Source organism: Lipotes vexillifer, unplaced genomic scaffold (genome assembly GCF_000442215.2).
Source record: "Lipotes vexillifer unplaced genomic scaffold, Lipotes_vexillifer_v1.1 scaffold666, whole genome shotgun sequence".
Taxonomy (NCBI): Eukaryota; Metazoa; Chordata; class Mammalia; order Artiodactyla; family Lipotidae; genus Lipotes; species Lipotes vexillifer.
Genome location: NW_006787408.1, coordinates 4436207 through 4454347, shown reverse-complemented (window position 1 = coordinate 4454347; position 18141 = coordinate 4436207). Strand labels below are relative to the sequence as shown.

Sequence of the window (18141 nt, the reverse complement as noted above, 5' to 3'; positions counted from 1 at the left end):
TCTTTCCCTCCCTTATTTTTACAGACCACCATCATATTGTTTCCTAGGCTTGGCTTAGTGTAGTTCTAAAGAGCCTAAATATCTCTGATACACAGAAAGGCTTTTAGTCTGAGAATTTCTATTTTTAAAGGTCATAGAAACATCTGTAGGCTCCAAAGCAACAATGCTAGGAAAACTTATGTTAATATATCACTAACCTGTAATACTAACTATGAGTAGGGGGGGAAAACTGCAATTTCAGAATTTTGACCTACTTTTTAAAAGTCTACAAAATTCTAAAAGTTAACATTGCTTTCTTCCTAAATCATAGTTCTTTACACTTAACCTATAAAAGAAATATGTAAAACCATCCCTAACTCAAAGGCCGTACAAAAACAGGTGGCAGGCCAGATTTGGCCCATGGGACATAGTTTGTCAACCTCTATTCTAGTCTGACAGACTTAAAAAGATAATTCTCTACTGCGGGCATTACTAAGAAATATTTCCCTATTTTCAAGGAAAAGTATACATAAAAGGAAATGGAAACAGGGATATAAAACAGTATACACAGTATCATCCCAGTGGAGAAAAAGTGTGTGTAGGAGGTGGGGGGTGTATGTGCATGTATGTGCATGCACGCAAACATATCTACTCATGTGAAAGGCATAAAAAGGCCCAAAGCAATTATATTAAAATGTGAACAGCAGAGTGCAAGATAGATAGGGGTAGGGGATTAAGAGGTACAAACTACTATGCATAAAAGAAATAAGCTTTAAGGATATATTGTACAACACAGGGAATAGAGTCAATATTTTATAATAACTATCAATGGAGTATACCTTAAAAAATCGTGAATCACTATGTTGTACACCTGAAACATATAATACCAAGTATACCATCAAGTATACCTCAATTAAAAAGTTAACAGCAGAATAAAGGGTAAGTTTTAGTTTCTTTTTTATAAATGTTTTTATTTTCCAAAACTTCTACAATGAACATTTAATACTTTTATAATTTAAAAATAATTAAACAAAAATTCTGATTTTTGATCTGAGTTTTTATGATTTAAAATACTGATCTTTCACATACCTTTGAGAGTTCGCACCTGGTTCTGCTTGAGTACAGAGCTTAAGTAGTGAGGTGATAAAGAACCACTGAAAAATAAAGAGATAAGACAAGCATACTTATAAAAGATCTTTATTTCACATTTTATAGAACTTAGTTACAAATACAACTAATTTGTACAATAAAAAACACAAACTATTTTTACCTTGTTTTCTTTGCTAATACTATTCAGTTTAGGAAGAGTCTGCCAAAGCAGAAAGAGCATAAGATCCAAGTTTAAATCACAACTATTTGGGTGTTCTTAGGCAAAATAATTAATCTTTTAGTTTCTTCATCTGTAAAACAGGAATAATTAAACCTCCCACGTAGGGTTGCTGTGATAATTAAATAAGAATAATGAATTTAAAATGCCTGGAACAATAGACAATACATAATAGTTACTGTTTGATTTTGTATTGGATGCCTAAGTTTGATATGATATTAATACAGGTGTTACAATACAAATAAAGTGTTTATCAAAACAATGTTTAAGGAAGACTGTATGGTGATGACAAAAAACAGATAAGTTCCTGATTTAATCAATAAATATCGGTATCAAATTAAACTTTCGATATTCATGAAAAAAGACCAGTAGTTTTTTTCTTGTTTTTGTTTTTTTAGTTCCAAAAATTAAGACATTTTTGGGACAAACTATTTCTCTTCTTTGGAATTTTTGATAGTATTTTTAAAAAATCTGCTTTTTGCTAACCAAATTAAAAGTCTAGGGCTTCCCTGGTGGCATAGTGGTTGAGAGTCTGCTGCTGATACAGGGGACACGGGTTCGTGCCCCGGTCTGGGAAGATCCCACATGCCGCGGAGCGGCTGGGCCCGTGAGTCATGGCCGCTGAGCCTGCGCGTCCGGACCCTGTGCTCCGCAACGGGAGAGACCACAACAGTGAGAGGCCCACATACCGCAAAAAAAAAAAAAAGTCTATTTCTTAGTCACAGTTTTACATACTCTATAGATCATTCTCTTCCTCAGACTTACCAATTATGACATGAAAGGGCTACACAAAGCCGTGTCAGATGGAACTGTCATTTTGCCAAACAATGATAAAGAGAAAATGTTTCTAAAAATATTAAGGTAATGTTTTAAAGTCAAAGATTATAATCTTTATGCTGTTGTTTTATCTACCTGTTTTTAAACCACAAAATCAGCTTTATTTAACATATAAACATATGATAAAGCTAAAAAATGTAAACATGAAAATGCATCATATCAAAGGCACAGGGAAGTGTATTTTTGATGGTATACAACAAAGAGTGCCAATTCTCCCATTTAATTTTTAATACAAAATAACATTGCTAAATAAAACATGAAAGGACCATCAGCAGAACTTACCATTAGTTGCTAAACTTTTTTTTTTTTTTTTAGGCTCAGCGGCCATGGCTCATGGGCCTAGCCGCTCCGCGGCACGTGGGATCTTCCCAGACCGGGGCACGAACCCGTGTCCCCTGCATCGGCAGGCGGATCTCAACCACTGCGCCACCAGGGAAGCCCTAAACTATTATATTTTTTAACTAGGACATCTCATAAGCACCAACATTCAAGAAGGTATCAACTCCCAAACAATGAGAATATAAACTCTGATAACGTCTTTTCTAGGTTTCATTTCATAAGGATAAACCAGTTCTTGTTACAATGATCCTTCTAATCTACTAATATGGTAAATAAGCTTAAATCTCAAAGAGTATATATGTATATATATTGCTGACATTTCAACTCTAGTCTTACTAATTTTTTTAACTGTATCTCAGCTATAACCACTCCTCTAAGTCATCTAATAATACTGAAAGAAATTAAACACATGAAATGTTGATAACTGTTGCAAATGGGAGTTCACTCTTTCTCCCTACTTTTGTGTATGTTTCAAAATTGCCATGTATTATTTTATTAAAAAGCTTAAAAAACTTTTTATAGACTATGCTTAAAAGTATCTTGACAAAATCTGTCATTTTTAACTCAAATGAATATATGTAATAGAATTAAAAGATTCTGAAGGTTTAAGAAAAGGAAACAATCAGATTTAAGGACACCGTATCATTTTCAGATTTAACTTAAAATTGGAAAGCTATAAGATCAATTTATTGAACACTGAGTTAGAAAACAAAAGCCAAGGAAAATCATAATTATATTTACCAGCAGAAACAAAACAAATAAAAAACTCCAAAGCATTATTTTACTTGACAACATTTAAAAATTTGAGACTTGAACATAATTTTCTTATATTAAACATGTTGTGAAGGAAAAAAACTTAAAACAGAAAAAGAAATATAAATATGTATATAAAAATGCTGCAATGACAAATTTAATCACCTTATTTAAAAATTTAAATATACTCCTACTTTCCCATGTCTTCAGGTCAGCATTAGCACTGCAGACAATTTAAATGATTTAACCTTTACAAAAGTTTCAGGTTATACCTGAAATCATATTATCACTGTCTTTAGAGTTTATTTAGAATATTATTAACTACATTTTCCAGGATTTATGTTCTCACTTATCCAACATCCTGTTTCCTAATAAGTTAGACTATAAGTAAAAATGCCTTACGCTAACGTCTTATTCATAAATCTCTATATAATTAAAAAACAAAAAAACACTACAACTCTAAGTTTCTCCATCTCATATAATGAAATCTTATATATCATCACTGACATTTACATGTTAGATCCTGTACCTTTGTGGTGATGCAGGAGGGGTGTAAAATGTTGATTTTGAGGGAAAAGGTTGCTTCTTCAGTGCTTGCATAAGGTTGGGTTTATATTCTGGATCAACACACCATAAGGAGCCTTTTCCATTAACCTAGAATAAAATATATAAGAATTAGTAACCTGGAACTTTAAGACACAAAAAATCAGTGTCTGAATGTTTTTAATAAATGTGTGTGGGGGAAAAACCCCAATAGTACCTTTTGAATACAAGGCAAAAGTTGAAGTAAATTTGCTAGGAATGGACGGTGTGACTAAAAGCCCCGGAGGCAGACTGCCTGGGTTCCTATCCCCTGCCCTGCCATTGACCCCTGTGTAATTTTAGGAAGGTTAACTAACCTCTATTTCTCTGGGCCATTATTCCCTTATTTGTAAGGTATGGATAATAACAGTACCTACCTCATAGGTTTGTTCTATGGATTACATTATGCATAAAGTACTCTGCACATTGCATGGCACTAGGGGCACAGGATTGCACAACTCTAGGATATGGCATTCACATCACATTCTGTGAGAATGATACAACACCAAGCTGTGCAGAGAACAGCATGAAGGGCTGTACAAGGTGGTCCTCCACATGCTAAGATGTCAACAAATGTTACCCCTTATCATTACTGTTAAAGAAAGAAAAGATTAAGTAGTGTCATTCTCCCAAAAGTGCTAAACAATATATTAGGTGATGCATATAAAAATAACTTCATTTTTTATGGCATTAACACTAGTGTTTAGTTTCCCATTTCAACTGTTTAAATTCAAGGCAAACAATTTAATGAAAAGATGGCAAAAGTCTCAAAGAGTAGTTAAGTAAAAAACTGAGGCATGGAAAAGACTCCTGTAAAAGATAAAAAAGAGGAAGAAGTATCAACACTCTTCCCTCAAGATGCTTAAGTTACAACATTCGAGGAACTAACTTCTGGATAATATGGTAATGGGCACACAAGCCCAGATTTCATGGAAATAGTCATTAGAATCTAAAAATAATACAATTTGTATGGTTTCTGGAAACTAGAGAAAATATAACAGAAGTGCCCGCTAAATTGCAAATGGGAGGTGCCTGAAAGACTGGCTTGCCTGCTCCACAATTCCCCTAATATGAAGGAACAGCTTACCAGGAAGGTAAGTAGACAACACACCTGAAGAATCTCACGAAAATGATCTAATGTGCAAGGGGGAAAGGCCAGGCTATGAGATAATTCCTTCAAATAGGTTTGAAAAATGCTGAGTATTTTACCTCTTTCCTTCTTAGAAGATTACGTTACATATTAGCAGATTAAGGGTCCTAAACAGTCCTGCTTTAATTAAACCTGTTTTAAGAAGTTTCCCAAAGTTATTCTTTCTCCCAGGAAACATCTGAGGAAGCTAGTGTGCTGTGGGACACCTATGAAAAATACTGATGTAATTAATGAATTCTTGGAGAGTATACTTTCCAAATATTAACAGAAAAAAACTACAAACATTGATTAGACCATGAAGAAAATCCTTTAAAAGATCACTGTAGCGTAAAAAGAAGAAAAAATGTCCCAACAACAAAATTCTCTAACCACTTGGAAATTTATAAACACTCTTGTATTAAAAAGATATCCAAACTACAATTACAGATTATCTAGTAAGTAAAAGGTATAAGAAACACAGTTATATAAAAACTAAGTGGGTGTGGTCAAATGCCACACACACTAGTCGAGCTAGTCAAACTAAATAACTGAAGGACTTCAGGAGCTGTAAGATCACCTGCAAACTCTTCCTTCAGGATGTATCTTTCCTACTTCTTTAGCTGAACATCCATCCCTACCTACACATCCTGAACAGTCTGACTAGATGCACATCCCTACAAATGTACCACATCTACCTACAGCTTACATACAAAACCCTATAGCCATGCAAAGAGGAGGTCCAACTGCAAATTCATCCCACACTGCCCCAGAGCTAAACACTACTAGTACAGAAGTTAAGAGTACCAGCCTTGGAGGAAGAATACCTATTTTGGAATCCTGGCTCTGTCACTTAACAGCTGTGTAACCTTTAGAAAAACGTCTATGTTCTCTGTGTATTAGTATGCTCAAAATATATATAAAACAGTACCTACCAGACACAAAAGCACTCAAACGTTGGCTGCTACTATTGTTAAATTTTATGTTCATTTTCTTTGTAGTTTTAAAAATTGTTCCTGTTTCTTCCAGTCTAATAGCATGCAAATTTGTTTTTTGGTTTCTATTCCACTAGTTACTGATACTAAATTTTAATAAATATTTTTGAAGATATTCAATCTTTTGAAGATACAAATGTCAAAAATTAAATATAAGGTATAACCTGACCCCCTCCCACCATGATGTACAAAACTTCCCCAGAACTAACTCACAAGATTAGTGAGATTCAAACTGTTACTAATTTTTGTTTTTAAGTTACACCTTTTCTATTTCAAAAACCCTTTCTTAAAATTTGAATTACACTTCACAACATTAACAATTATATAGACAACAGTAAAACAGACCTGTGTCCTATTCCCCTGCTCCTTTCTGCTTGTATAAAATCCTATATGATGTAAGCTATTATCATTGCTGAAGATTTAATGTGATAAATTCCAGGGTGCTTCCATTTCCTGAACTCTTTTTCAAGGTAACATTAGCCTATTACTGAGGCTTTTTTATCTCTAAATATCATGTCGTAATTATTATAGCAGAATGGCATAATGAAAGAATACTGTTTCACATGTTTTCAAACTGAGGTGCTAATCATTGCTTATTGATTGGCTACTTGATAGTGGACAAATCACTTAATCTCTAAGAGTCTGTCCTCTCATATTTTATCTGTATAATTAAAAAAACAGGCCACTTCATTGAGTTGTGATGAGAGTCAAATAAGGTAATTTATATGTAAGCAACATAGAGCTGCAAACTAAGTGAATACTAAGAGATTATACTGAAATTGGCATATATCAATAGTAATTGTATATGGCTTAATAACAATATATTCCTACTCCTCTTCTAAGAGATGAGTGACTTTTTAAAAACATCAACAATAAGAACAAAAATCAATTAATTCTGGAGAGACAAAAGTTAGAAAAAAGATGAATTAAATTGATAAAGGAAAAACACTCTTGTCTGAGGAGAAGTATGGTAATTGAGTATAAGGCAGTTTTTAACATCCTAGCAACTTAAATATATTGGAAAAGAAAAACCATGGGCGTCAAATCACACTGTAATATAGTAAGAAACATACCATACTATCAGGTGAAACTTTTTCTGGCCTACAGCAGCAAGATATCACATGAAGTACACTAAACAAGTATTTGAAATTTTAATTTTTTTCCAAAGGAAGTCAAATTTTACAAATGTAGTTTTGAATTAAGTGATGGAACATCTTAAATTAGATATATTTTCAGTCGCTTGGCCTAAGTGGTAAATGTGTTTTGAAGACTGGGAAATAAAACTTTAAAATGTTAGCACCCACAACATCCTTTGCCCCAAAACCACTTCAGTTTCATACAGAAAGGATATGCATGAATTATTTTTCATATATTGACTAAGACAATTATTTTAATAATTCTAACCATGTTCTATCTTGGTATTCCTGAGATTATACTCCTAGAAGCTGTTTAGTTCAAATCTACTTTTAAAATTCTCTTGTGAGAGAACTGCAAATTATTTTGATCTTTTAAGAACTGCTATTTCTTTGAAACAGCAAATTGGAAGAACTGGTACTGAAAACTTGTAGTTCAAGGCAGTTAAGTGTCTTCAGTTATGTTCTCCAAATAACAGTCTGGTTTATGTTACCATGGCAGCACTTCCGTTCACTGGGTCTGTTCAAACTATCAGTAACAAGATAAAATTATGTATTTGCTAATCTATGTTTTAGAGTCTAGAGCAAAAAACTTATTTGTAATCTAAGTCTCACTTAAAAACTTTGCTTCTTTATTAAGTTGTGCTTAGATGATGGAACACAAGTGATAAAGAGTTTTAGAAGTTAAGTATTGTTTTAAAATAAATTTGCCTATTACAAGACACATGTTTTGTGCAATGGAAACAGGAAATGTGCATTCTCTCATGTACTATTTTGCATTTTGGAACTCTAAGGCTTCTAGACTTATTTGGTAAAGAACCACAGAAGCTTTTGAAGAAATGAGGAATATATATTAAGAACTGAACTTTAAAAAGATTTATCTTAATGGAAGTTGTAAAGAAAATTGGGAGAGGAAACAATGTTCCCTATTCCTGAAATGTTTTTATGTACCTGCCCTGTACATTTTAATAGTTTCCCCCCTTGACTACCTTTTTCAGTGGTTTTTAGAACCACTAAATTTAAAAGGGCATTATTCATAACTCTTGCTTATAGTGTGAACTTTTATGGTGGCTTGCATGACTTCCTTTCTTGGGATTTAGTTATTGAAGCAAATCATGACTACGAAAACGTACAGACTAAAATTGTACTAAACCAGGCAAAACTTCTAATTTCATGTTTCCCAGTTAAAATCTCCATTAACTGTTTTAGTTTGGCTTTTACAAAAAGTTAGAAAAGCAGATTTAAGACTTCAGTGTTAACATTTAAAACATAAAAACAAATCAAAACAAAAAAACACCATGTCTAGCTTTTGTAATTTTAAAATTCTGAGACAGATAAATGCCAAGCCAAGATTTTTAGACCCATCTTTTGAGAGTGTTAACTATGGTATGGATGAGGGTAGGAAACTAATCAACAGCTATACCAGCTGGCTGGGTATCAATATCAATTTGTAGTTTGACCTGGACCTTTGTCAATCTTGTCTTCATTTTTGAGATTACCATCTCTAGATAACAGCTTTCATCAGAAAAGTGCTTTCAAGGTTGTCAAATTCAGTTCCAGCATCTAATGGAAGTTAAGTGTAACTTGCTTGCCTTCTGCCGATTGGAAGAGAAATACTATTCTTTTGAGGCACTGATTCAAGAAGTATTTTATAAATTAAAAAAAAAGAAATTCACAAGCCTTCCCAATCCCACTTGAATGTATCACTTTCTGTCCAAGTTTCAGACATTTAAGTAAAGTGATCCATTGATTTTCGTGAAGACTATCACCTACCAGTTCCTTCCCTCCCACCCCAACTTGTGGCAATAGCTGGCTAATTTTTGTGCCAATGTATTACAATTTCTGTATTTATTCTCATATTCTTTATTAGCTCATAAGATAATTTCTTTCTCTTTATCACACTCTCCCTGAAATCTGGACTGTATGTTTTCCCATTCACTAACTTCTACTTCCTTAATTCCTTTCTTTCTCTAAAGCTTCAAAAATGCTCAGGTTAATTGTATAAATAATGCATACAATTAAAAATTAGGCACAAGAACAAATCCCTTTTGATCACTAACACAAATTATACCACACTAGACATATTGTTCTAGAACTTTACCACAATGAATATTCTTATATATTGAATGCATCTCTTTGTGTGCAAGTATGAGTTTTACTTAAGGGGAGAGATCAGAATCTGATCCACTAGATCAAAGGATACGCATGTTTCTAATTCTAATAACTACTGTCAAGTTGCCCTCATGAATGGTCATACTAATTTACACTCCTATTAATAGTGAGAAACTATTGATATTGATTTATTTCCCCATATCCTCAACAAATAAAACATTTAAAAATTTTGCAATCTAATGGGTAAAAACTGTTTTTTTGTTCTTTTTATTTGTATGTCCCTGATTGCTAGAGAGGATGAACATCTCTGCATATGTTTATGGCCATGTGTATTTCCTCCTCTGTGAACCCCCTGTTCATATTCTTGTCAATTTTCCTATCAGGTTTTCTTTTTCTTATTGGATTGTATGTGTTCCTTACATACAGCGGTGTGCTGCTGAGAGTAAACATCCCCTATCCACTTCGCATTTAATGACATAATGTTGGTAGCTCGAAAGTGGCCACAATAGAAATAACCACTGTTCATATATTTTTAATTCTAATCTTTTGGCTGCTACTTGTCTCAATCACTTCTTAGCTAATCATTTTCAAGTTTTTTTTTTTTTTTGCAGTATTTGACACTGTTGCTCATTCATACTTAAACTGACTCTCCCTGGCTTCCATTATACCATACTTTTCCTAGACTCTTCTACTGAAAATCAATGTTGAGGGCTTTAAACTTGTATTTCTAAATATCTAGTAGACAGTTCCCCTTTTACATCCCATCATAAGCATAAACACAATAGGTCTAAAACTAGAAAAGAATTAAGGATACAGTTCAAAAAATAAAACGTAATAATGCACGGTGGAAAAGATACATCCAAAATTTCCAATGCTTTCAGTCATCTGAAAGGAAAGTTTGACTGGGGCAGGGGGATCTGCTTCCAAAATGGCTCACTCATACGGCTATTGGAAGGAGACCTCATTTCCATGCCACAGGGGCCTCTCCACAGGGCTATTTAAGTGTCTGTATGATATAGCAGCTGACTTCCCATAGAGCTAATTAGCCAAGAATCCAAGATGGAAACCATAATGTCTTTTATAACCTGGATTCAAAAGGCACACTTCATCATTTCCACAATATCCTCTTGTTTACACGAGTCAGACCTATTCAGTATTGGAGGGGACTTCACAAGGGCACAAATACCAGAAGGTGGGGCTCATTTGGGGGCCATCTTGGAGGCTGGCTATAACAGAGACTGATCCTTTGAAATTGCTAAGGCTTTGTATAATGGCCTAACCACATAGTTGGCCTCCATAAATATTACATGTGTAGTAGAGAATATGTTACACAGCAATTTATTACATAGCAATAGATAACTAATAAGCTCCTTTAAGTTAGGTATAAGACGATGATGTGTCCAAATGTCTTGCTACCCAGGGTGTGTCCATGGATTAGAGGCATCAGGATGATCTGGGAACCTGTTAGAAATGAAAGAGCCTCAGTCCCCATCCTAGATTTGCTGAAGCAGAATTAGTATTTTAACAAGATTCCCAGATGATCAGTAGGTACATTCAAGTTTGAACAGCACTGTCCTATAAAATCCTTCAGTTACCAAAAAATATAAGTACTTGTCCTTTTAACTTTTATTCTAAATAAGAATAGGAGATTTCTGCTACCACTTGGGGTATAGAAAGCCATAAAAGAACATCACTCCCAGCCTAACAAGAAAAAAACAGGACTTCCCTGGTGGCGCAGTGGTTAAGAATCCACCTGCTAATGCAGGGGACATGGGTTCGAGCCTGGACCAGGAAGATCCCCATGCCACGGAGCAACTAAGCCGGTGCGCCACAACTACTGAGCCTGTGCTCTAGAGTCTGTGAGCCACAGCTACTGAGCTGGTGTGCCACAACTACTGAAGTCCGCACGCCTAGAGCCCATGCTCCGCAACAAGAGAAGCCACCACTGCAATGAAGAGTAGCCCCTGCTACTCTGCACTGCAATGAAGAGTAGCCCCTGCTTGCCGCAACTAGAGAAAGACCATGTGTAGCAATGAAGACCCAACACAGCCAAAAATAAATTATAAAAAAATTAATTTTTTTAAAAAAATTAAAAAACAAAATAGCCTACATAACCATAATTTTTTATGAGCCTATCTGAGATCTAAGGCTGCAAGACAACAGAAATAATTGAATTTTGAAGTATGACAGGTCCTGTGAGGAGAGACGAAACATGAACAATTTCACATTTGGTAGACCATGGAAGAAGTGGCAGTCACAATAAAAGGCAAGAAAAAAAAATACTCAAAACTGTAGGCAGGCAGGAGACTGAAGGCAGACACCCTTGGAGACAGAGATAGATGTGCAGAACCTACCACGGTCTGAGGCTGGAGCAAAGATATCAGGCAAAGCCCATTCATGCTCCAGGCCCTGAATGAGCATAAGGTGAGATCAGGTGTCACTGTGGCAGAGGCACAAAACCTGCCTAAACCCTTGACAAAGCTCCATACGAAGCAAAAGCAGTCTGCCACTGAGAAAGAGGCAAAGTACACTCCTCACCCCAGTCCCCGGGAAAGGATGGCTGCTGTTGGGAGAAAAGTACAAAACCCAGCTATCCTCACATTTTACTGACACTATGCAATGTACTCAATACTACATGCCATTAGAAGGGCAGGAAATCTGTTCATGCCCAAATCCTTCAAAGATACAAAGCAGAGATCTGCTGCTGCTGGGAAATGGTCACTCACTTGTACCTAGAACTTCCCACTGATATTAGGCAACATCTACTCACCATGATGGGAATGAGAAAGAAACTGGCCTGAGTGCTGGAACAGTGCTGTCCAGTAGGAATTTATACAATGACAGAAATATCCTATTTTGTGCTATCCAATATGCCAACCACTAGCCATATGTAGGTAATTGGCTATTGATGAGTGCAGCTCTAGACTCCACTCTGAGTAAATGGGAGGAGACAAGGGAAGTCCCACTCTTGAGGCACAGGCGTACAGAGTCTGATTAAGACTAAAACTGGAGCAGAAGAACCAAGAAACCCACCCTGTTCACACTAAGAACTTTGCACCAAGTAACAAGCAAGAGCAATCTAATTGCTAAGGAAGGGGCAAGAGTACAGAGAGAAATATTCAACTCCTCTCACCTCTAAATGTGTCACAAACTGAAAGATGGAGTTGGAGCAGAAATGCCAAGAAAAATCACCTGACATTGCAGGCCGCACAGTCAGTACAAAGTATCAACAGTCCATCTCTGTAGGAATGTGAAGACTATGGTATGCTGAAGGTAACTATGACAACCATAAAACCCAAACCCAGCTCAATTATTTACTAGATTGACCAATACCTGTTCATACTAACAACGTGACAGAAGTAGAGGAATATCTATTTCTGGATAGAAATATTATTTACCTATTATTTACCTCAGTCTCTACCATTCTTTAACAACCAATGGATGCCACTTAATCCAAAATTATGCAACACACAAAAGCAGGAGATAAAACAATCAACAAAACGAGACCCAGAGATGGACCAGATATTGAAGTTATCAGACAAACACTATAACTATGATTAATATGCTTAAAGATCTAACGGGAAATTTTAACAAAAATATGGCGACTATTTTTTAAAAGGCAAATGAAAATACTTAAAAAATATGAAGACAACTTTAACAGGCTAATCAGCAGAATGAACACAATAGAGGAAAGAATAAAACTATAGAAAGATTGGGAGATTGGGACTGACATATATACACTAACATGTATAAAACAGATAACTAATAAGAACCTGCTGTATAAAAAATAAATAAAATAAAATTCAAATATTCAAAAAAAACCCCCACAAACTATAGAAGGATCAATAGAAATTATCCAAACTGAAACAAAGAAAGAAAAGAGTAGGAAGAGGGACAGAGCAACCAAGAGGTGAGACAATAGCAAATGGTCTAATATATTTTTACTTGGAGCCCAGAAGTAGATGGTGAACCACAAGAAATATCTGAAGAGATAATGAGGAGAAAAATTTCTAAGTTTAATGAATGACAACAAACCACAGATCTAAGAACCTCTGGAAAACCAATGCAGGATAAAAATAAAAACACACCTAGGCACATCATAGTCAAACTGCTAAAAAGTAGTGATAAAGAGAAAAATCTTGAAGACAGATAGTAAGGAAAAAAAAATTACAAACAGAACAACAAAGATAAGAATCATAACAGACCTCCTTTCAGAAACTATGCAAGCCAGAAGAGAGTAATGCCTTTAAAGTACTTAAAAAAAAACCCTGTCAACCTAGAATTCCATACCCATCCTCCACAAAAAGGTTAAAAAATATTTCATTGCTAGTAGACCCAAACTATAAGAAATGTTAAATCAACTTCTTGGGAAGAAGGAATTGATCCAGATAGGGCATAAGGATTAGTCAACTTTTTCTATAAAAGGCCAGATAATAAGTGAATTAAAATTATTTGAAGGTAGACTGTGATAAATTAAAAATATATACTGAAAACTGTATAGCAACGAGTTTAAAAAAAAAAAGAGTAGCTAGTAAGCCAATAGAAGAGATAAAATTGAATCATAAAAAAATACTCAATTGACAAAAAGACAGGAAAAGTGGAGAAAAGGAAAAAAGAACAGATACAGCAAATAGAAAAAAAATAACGTAATGAGATTTAAATCCAACCATATCAGTTACATTAATGTAAATGATCCACACTCCAGTTATAAGGCAGAGATGGTCACGTTGAATAAATAAGAATACATAAATACAGTGACATGAACATTACAGAAACTAAGAACAGAAAGTTAGAACATTAAAAAAACTAATTATAACTGAATCACTTTGCTGTACACCTGAAACTAACACACTGTAAATTAACTATACTTCAATTATTAAAAATTTTTTAAAAAGAGAGAAAATAATAATAAATAAACCCTAATTTATGTAACTATAGTAGACTGAAAATAATTCTGCTAGGTTTATATCAATACTGAAGAAATTTTAAAACTTCTCAAATGAAAGCAAACGGTGAATATAATTAACCTCAAGCTGAAGTAATCTGATTGACTATTTTTTGTCTTCCTTTGATTTCCTCATATGTTAAGATCTCCATGTTAATTCTCCCCCACCTCCCTAAATATAGCAATGTTCATAAACACTGACCTTGCCATGGCTTCTTTCCACTTTCTGAAAACATTTATTCAGGGACAGATTATGTCGAACAGAATTCTTCCAGCCTGTTGGTGCGGTTGCAAAATATGGGATGCGGTTCAGTATCCAGCTATAAATTTCTTTGACAGGCAAACATTTATTTGGAGAGTGTTCAATAGCCATATAAATGAGAAGACTAAAGGAGTATGGGGGTTTTGAAGTTGCTGATTTTTTTTCTGGGTTCTGATAGCACGACGGTCCTAAGGATGGCACATCATCTCCCTCTATGTCATACAATGGACTAACAATTGGAAGACCCTCACTTCCAAAGCTGAAGTTTGTTAGGAGATTAGTACTTTCGTGAAGCCAGTTCAAGTTTGTGAGTTCATCATCTGCTGACTCACTGTTCACTAGAGTGGCCTTTGGCCTGGCAGCATCAACAGCTTCAGGCAAGCTTCCCATTTTGTAAATCTGGCTTAATCCTGCAACCTTTTCAGCTCCTGGAGTTTCAGCTCTCTTTTCTGGAGTCATTCCAATTATTGGACCCATTTACTCTTACAGTTCTGCAACAAAAGAAACAATTATCAGTCAATGTAATACTTAAGATTCGTAAACTCATGGAAGAAGGAAATACATATTTAAATATCCCCAAATCAGAGAAATTTTGCAATCAATATCCCACATAATATTTAAGCACAATATCTGTACAAGATGCTAAAGATTACTATACAAGGAACAGAACTTATTTCATGTTATTTGAAATGACTGCAAATAAAATGCAGCACTATAGCACAATATGTACAGGTGATATTAACAGAATTAAATAATGTATTTTGAATACTTATTAAAGTCCCTAGGCTTTAGTAACTGCCTAATAAGTAATGTTTGCTGTTATTAAAAATGAACAATTATTTCTTTGAATTATAAAACTCTATAATCTATTCATCTTATGGATCTATGACTTCACTGTAATTAACAGTCATACATATGGCTCAATACAAACAATAACCAAATTTAAAATAAAGCTCAAAAAAAATTCCAAATAAACCCTTTCCTCAAATCTGAAATACTTACCATAAATAATTTCTAATATTTTTACAGTATATCATACTAAAAAGATAACATTCCTTAGTAACGAACTCAATTCGTTACTAGCAAAATTATATTTACTATAAATTTATTATTTATTTGTAAATTCCAGTATTTTTTTTTTTTTGCGGTACGAGGGCCTCTCACTGTTGTGGCCTCTCCCATTGCGGAGCACAGGCTCCGGACGCGCAGGCTCAGCCGTCCATGGCTCACGGGCCCAGCCGCTCTGCGGCATGTGGGATCTTCCCGGACCAGGGCACGAACCTGTGTCCCTTGCATTGGCAGACGGACTCTCAACCACTGTGCCACCAGGGAAGCCCCAGCTTACATATTTTATTATAGAGAAATAGCTAAGTAAAAGCACATCTATTTAATATTTAGTAGTCGTTAAAAATGACTCTCGGAGATTGTGAAGTAAACAAAAAAGCTTATTAAAAACTGGTGAAAAAGTAGAAAATATACAAAAAGCTAACAGTGCCTTATATTAATAACTTGGTAATTTTTTTCTGTTATATTTTCCGGTTTTTCTTTAAGGTGTTTATTATTTTTATAGTTTAAAGTTAAAACAATATACTCAAGGGGGAAAAGACTGTGTTAGACTATTTTTTAGTTGTAGTATTTCCATTTCACAAGAAACAAAATCACAAAAAGGTCACAGACTGATCAAAGACCTCTAGTCAAAAACAGAAGCCACCTCTTACTCTTAGTACAGTTTATTTTGTTATTAAGCTTTTCTGTAACACAAATTAGTTCACTGGTGAGTAGGGGAAGGATTTTACTACAATGTGAAAGTCATACTGGTTTGTACATGATTTTTCCCAGCCTATGTCTTTGCACTACTAAATAATAAGTGCTGAACCCCAAACAAGCTAACACAGTGGAAAGCAGCAAGCTGCTGAAAATACAGTACTGTACACAATTCTCATTCAACCCATGTTCTTCCTCTTGGCACAGCCTGGTCACACACATTGTCTTGAAAATACTTAATGAAGTCTTCTCTGCAAATCTTTATGCATTTCACTCTGGCCTCCATAACCCTGTAGCTTCAACCCTTCCTTGCACACCCTTCCACCAGGTTACCTTCATCTCTTTTTTTTTAACCTTAAGTCGACTGTAGTATTTCTATATATGTAACAGAGTTAATATATCTTTTTAAATATTCTAGTATTCTTATTAAGACTTATTTTTATTAGTGTTCTGATTACAAAGCTTTGCATGTTTTGGGTGCGACCCATCAGCTGTGCACAATTTCAGTGTTCTCAGAAATACATAATATGTAACATTACAACAGAAAGGTCTGTATATTTTACACCAAAATCAAGAAAACTTTTAGTTTTAAATTTTTATGAAACTACTTCTTAAAATGAACTGAAAGCATTCAATAGCAGATAATTAATAATGTGCATGGAAGTTTGCTTCATAAAGCAAAATAAGTAAAGAAATAAAAGGAAATCTGGGCTACTGATGTATTGATAACATTTCCTTTTAGTAACCTTTTAAGAACAATACTTCAACAAATCAAATTTAACTGTTACACATAATAAATCTCACTCAAAATAGGCACTTAAGGCCTAGAAAATAAAATATGGGATATGAAAATGTATCCTAATTTCTTAGGTGTATAAATAACATAACCCAAATAATGAATACATCCACTACAAATAGATTTCCAAAACCAAGACATTGCTACAAAAAAAAGGCATGTAAATGTACAAGACAATTTAGCAAAGTACACATTTGTGTTAAGACTCCAAATCTACATTTCAGGAAAGGACAGAATTTCCTCTCACAAGGAGAATTTTCAAAGTGGAGAGTTCAAATAAACCCAGTACAATCACTTTGGAGCCCCTGTCTAGAGCTTCACTGTATGACAGCCATGGCAGCATCTTGAGAAGACAGCTCAGGATTAAAATGCACCATTTTTTCCCACAGCTATGCAGCTCATGCATCTCCAAAGCTGTCCAACAGAGAACTGCATGTCTGCATATTATGTTCAATGCTACAATGACACTCAACTCCAGGGCAAGAAAAATATAATAAGATTCCATATTGGAATTCTCAGATCACTTCTCAAAAGGTTAGAGGAGAGCACTTTTGCTTAGGTTTGTATTAACACTGGTCTGAGAGGAAATGCTTGACAGAGAGTAAGTAAGAGAAGGGAAACTAAGGCAGAGAATCTTCAGTGTCATCTAAGGTACAAGGTGCCAAATTACAAGGTATTAGAGGTGTCACAGTGATAGCTTTTTTTAACCCGAAATAACTAAGGAACCTCCTAAACACAAAATGTTGGTTAAAACCACATAGATTTTATGACTTAATTTATCCACATTTTTAATTGATTGTATCAAAGATTAAGCAAATTTTCCTTTATAGTTAGAATCCTTAAATATTATATTATTTAGCCCTCTAAGTTTTTCACACATCATGTAAAATTGAGTTGTACTGAAACTTGTTTTTCCCCCCACCAAATTCATTAACATTACTGCAGCAGTAATTCATTCTTTTTACAGATGATTTATATTCTACTTTATGAACATACCACAACTTATTATACTCTTAAGAACATTTATTTATGTTTATGTTTGGGGCTATTACAAGTAGTATTGCTATGGACATCCTTGTTCATATCCCTTGGAACACAACTGTAAATAAGCTTTCTGAAATTCTAAAAGCAGAATATATGTGAAGGAGTGGACTTATTGGGTCACAGAGTATTCTTTTCTTCAATTTTAAC

At 34.6% G+C, this 18141-nt stretch overlaps 1 protein-coding gene across 1 annotated transcript in view; it reads right to left on the bottom strand.

Moving 5' to 3' along the window:
- FOXN2 (forkhead box N2) overlaps positions 1–14867 on the bottom strand; it is a 22592-nt gene extending 7725 nt beyond the window's left edge. The window contains exons 1-3 of the mRNA XM_007459983.1: positions 14331–14867; positions 3765–3889; positions 1069–1133 (exon numbers count right to left, since the gene is read on the bottom strand). Coding sequence (XP_007460045.1) covers positions 1069–1133; positions 3765–3889; positions 14331–14867 — 727 coding nt within the window. The remainder of the gene's footprint in view (positions 1–1068; positions 1134–3764; positions 3890–14330) is intronic.
- Between the last annotated feature and the right edge of the window lie 3274 nt (positions 14868–18141).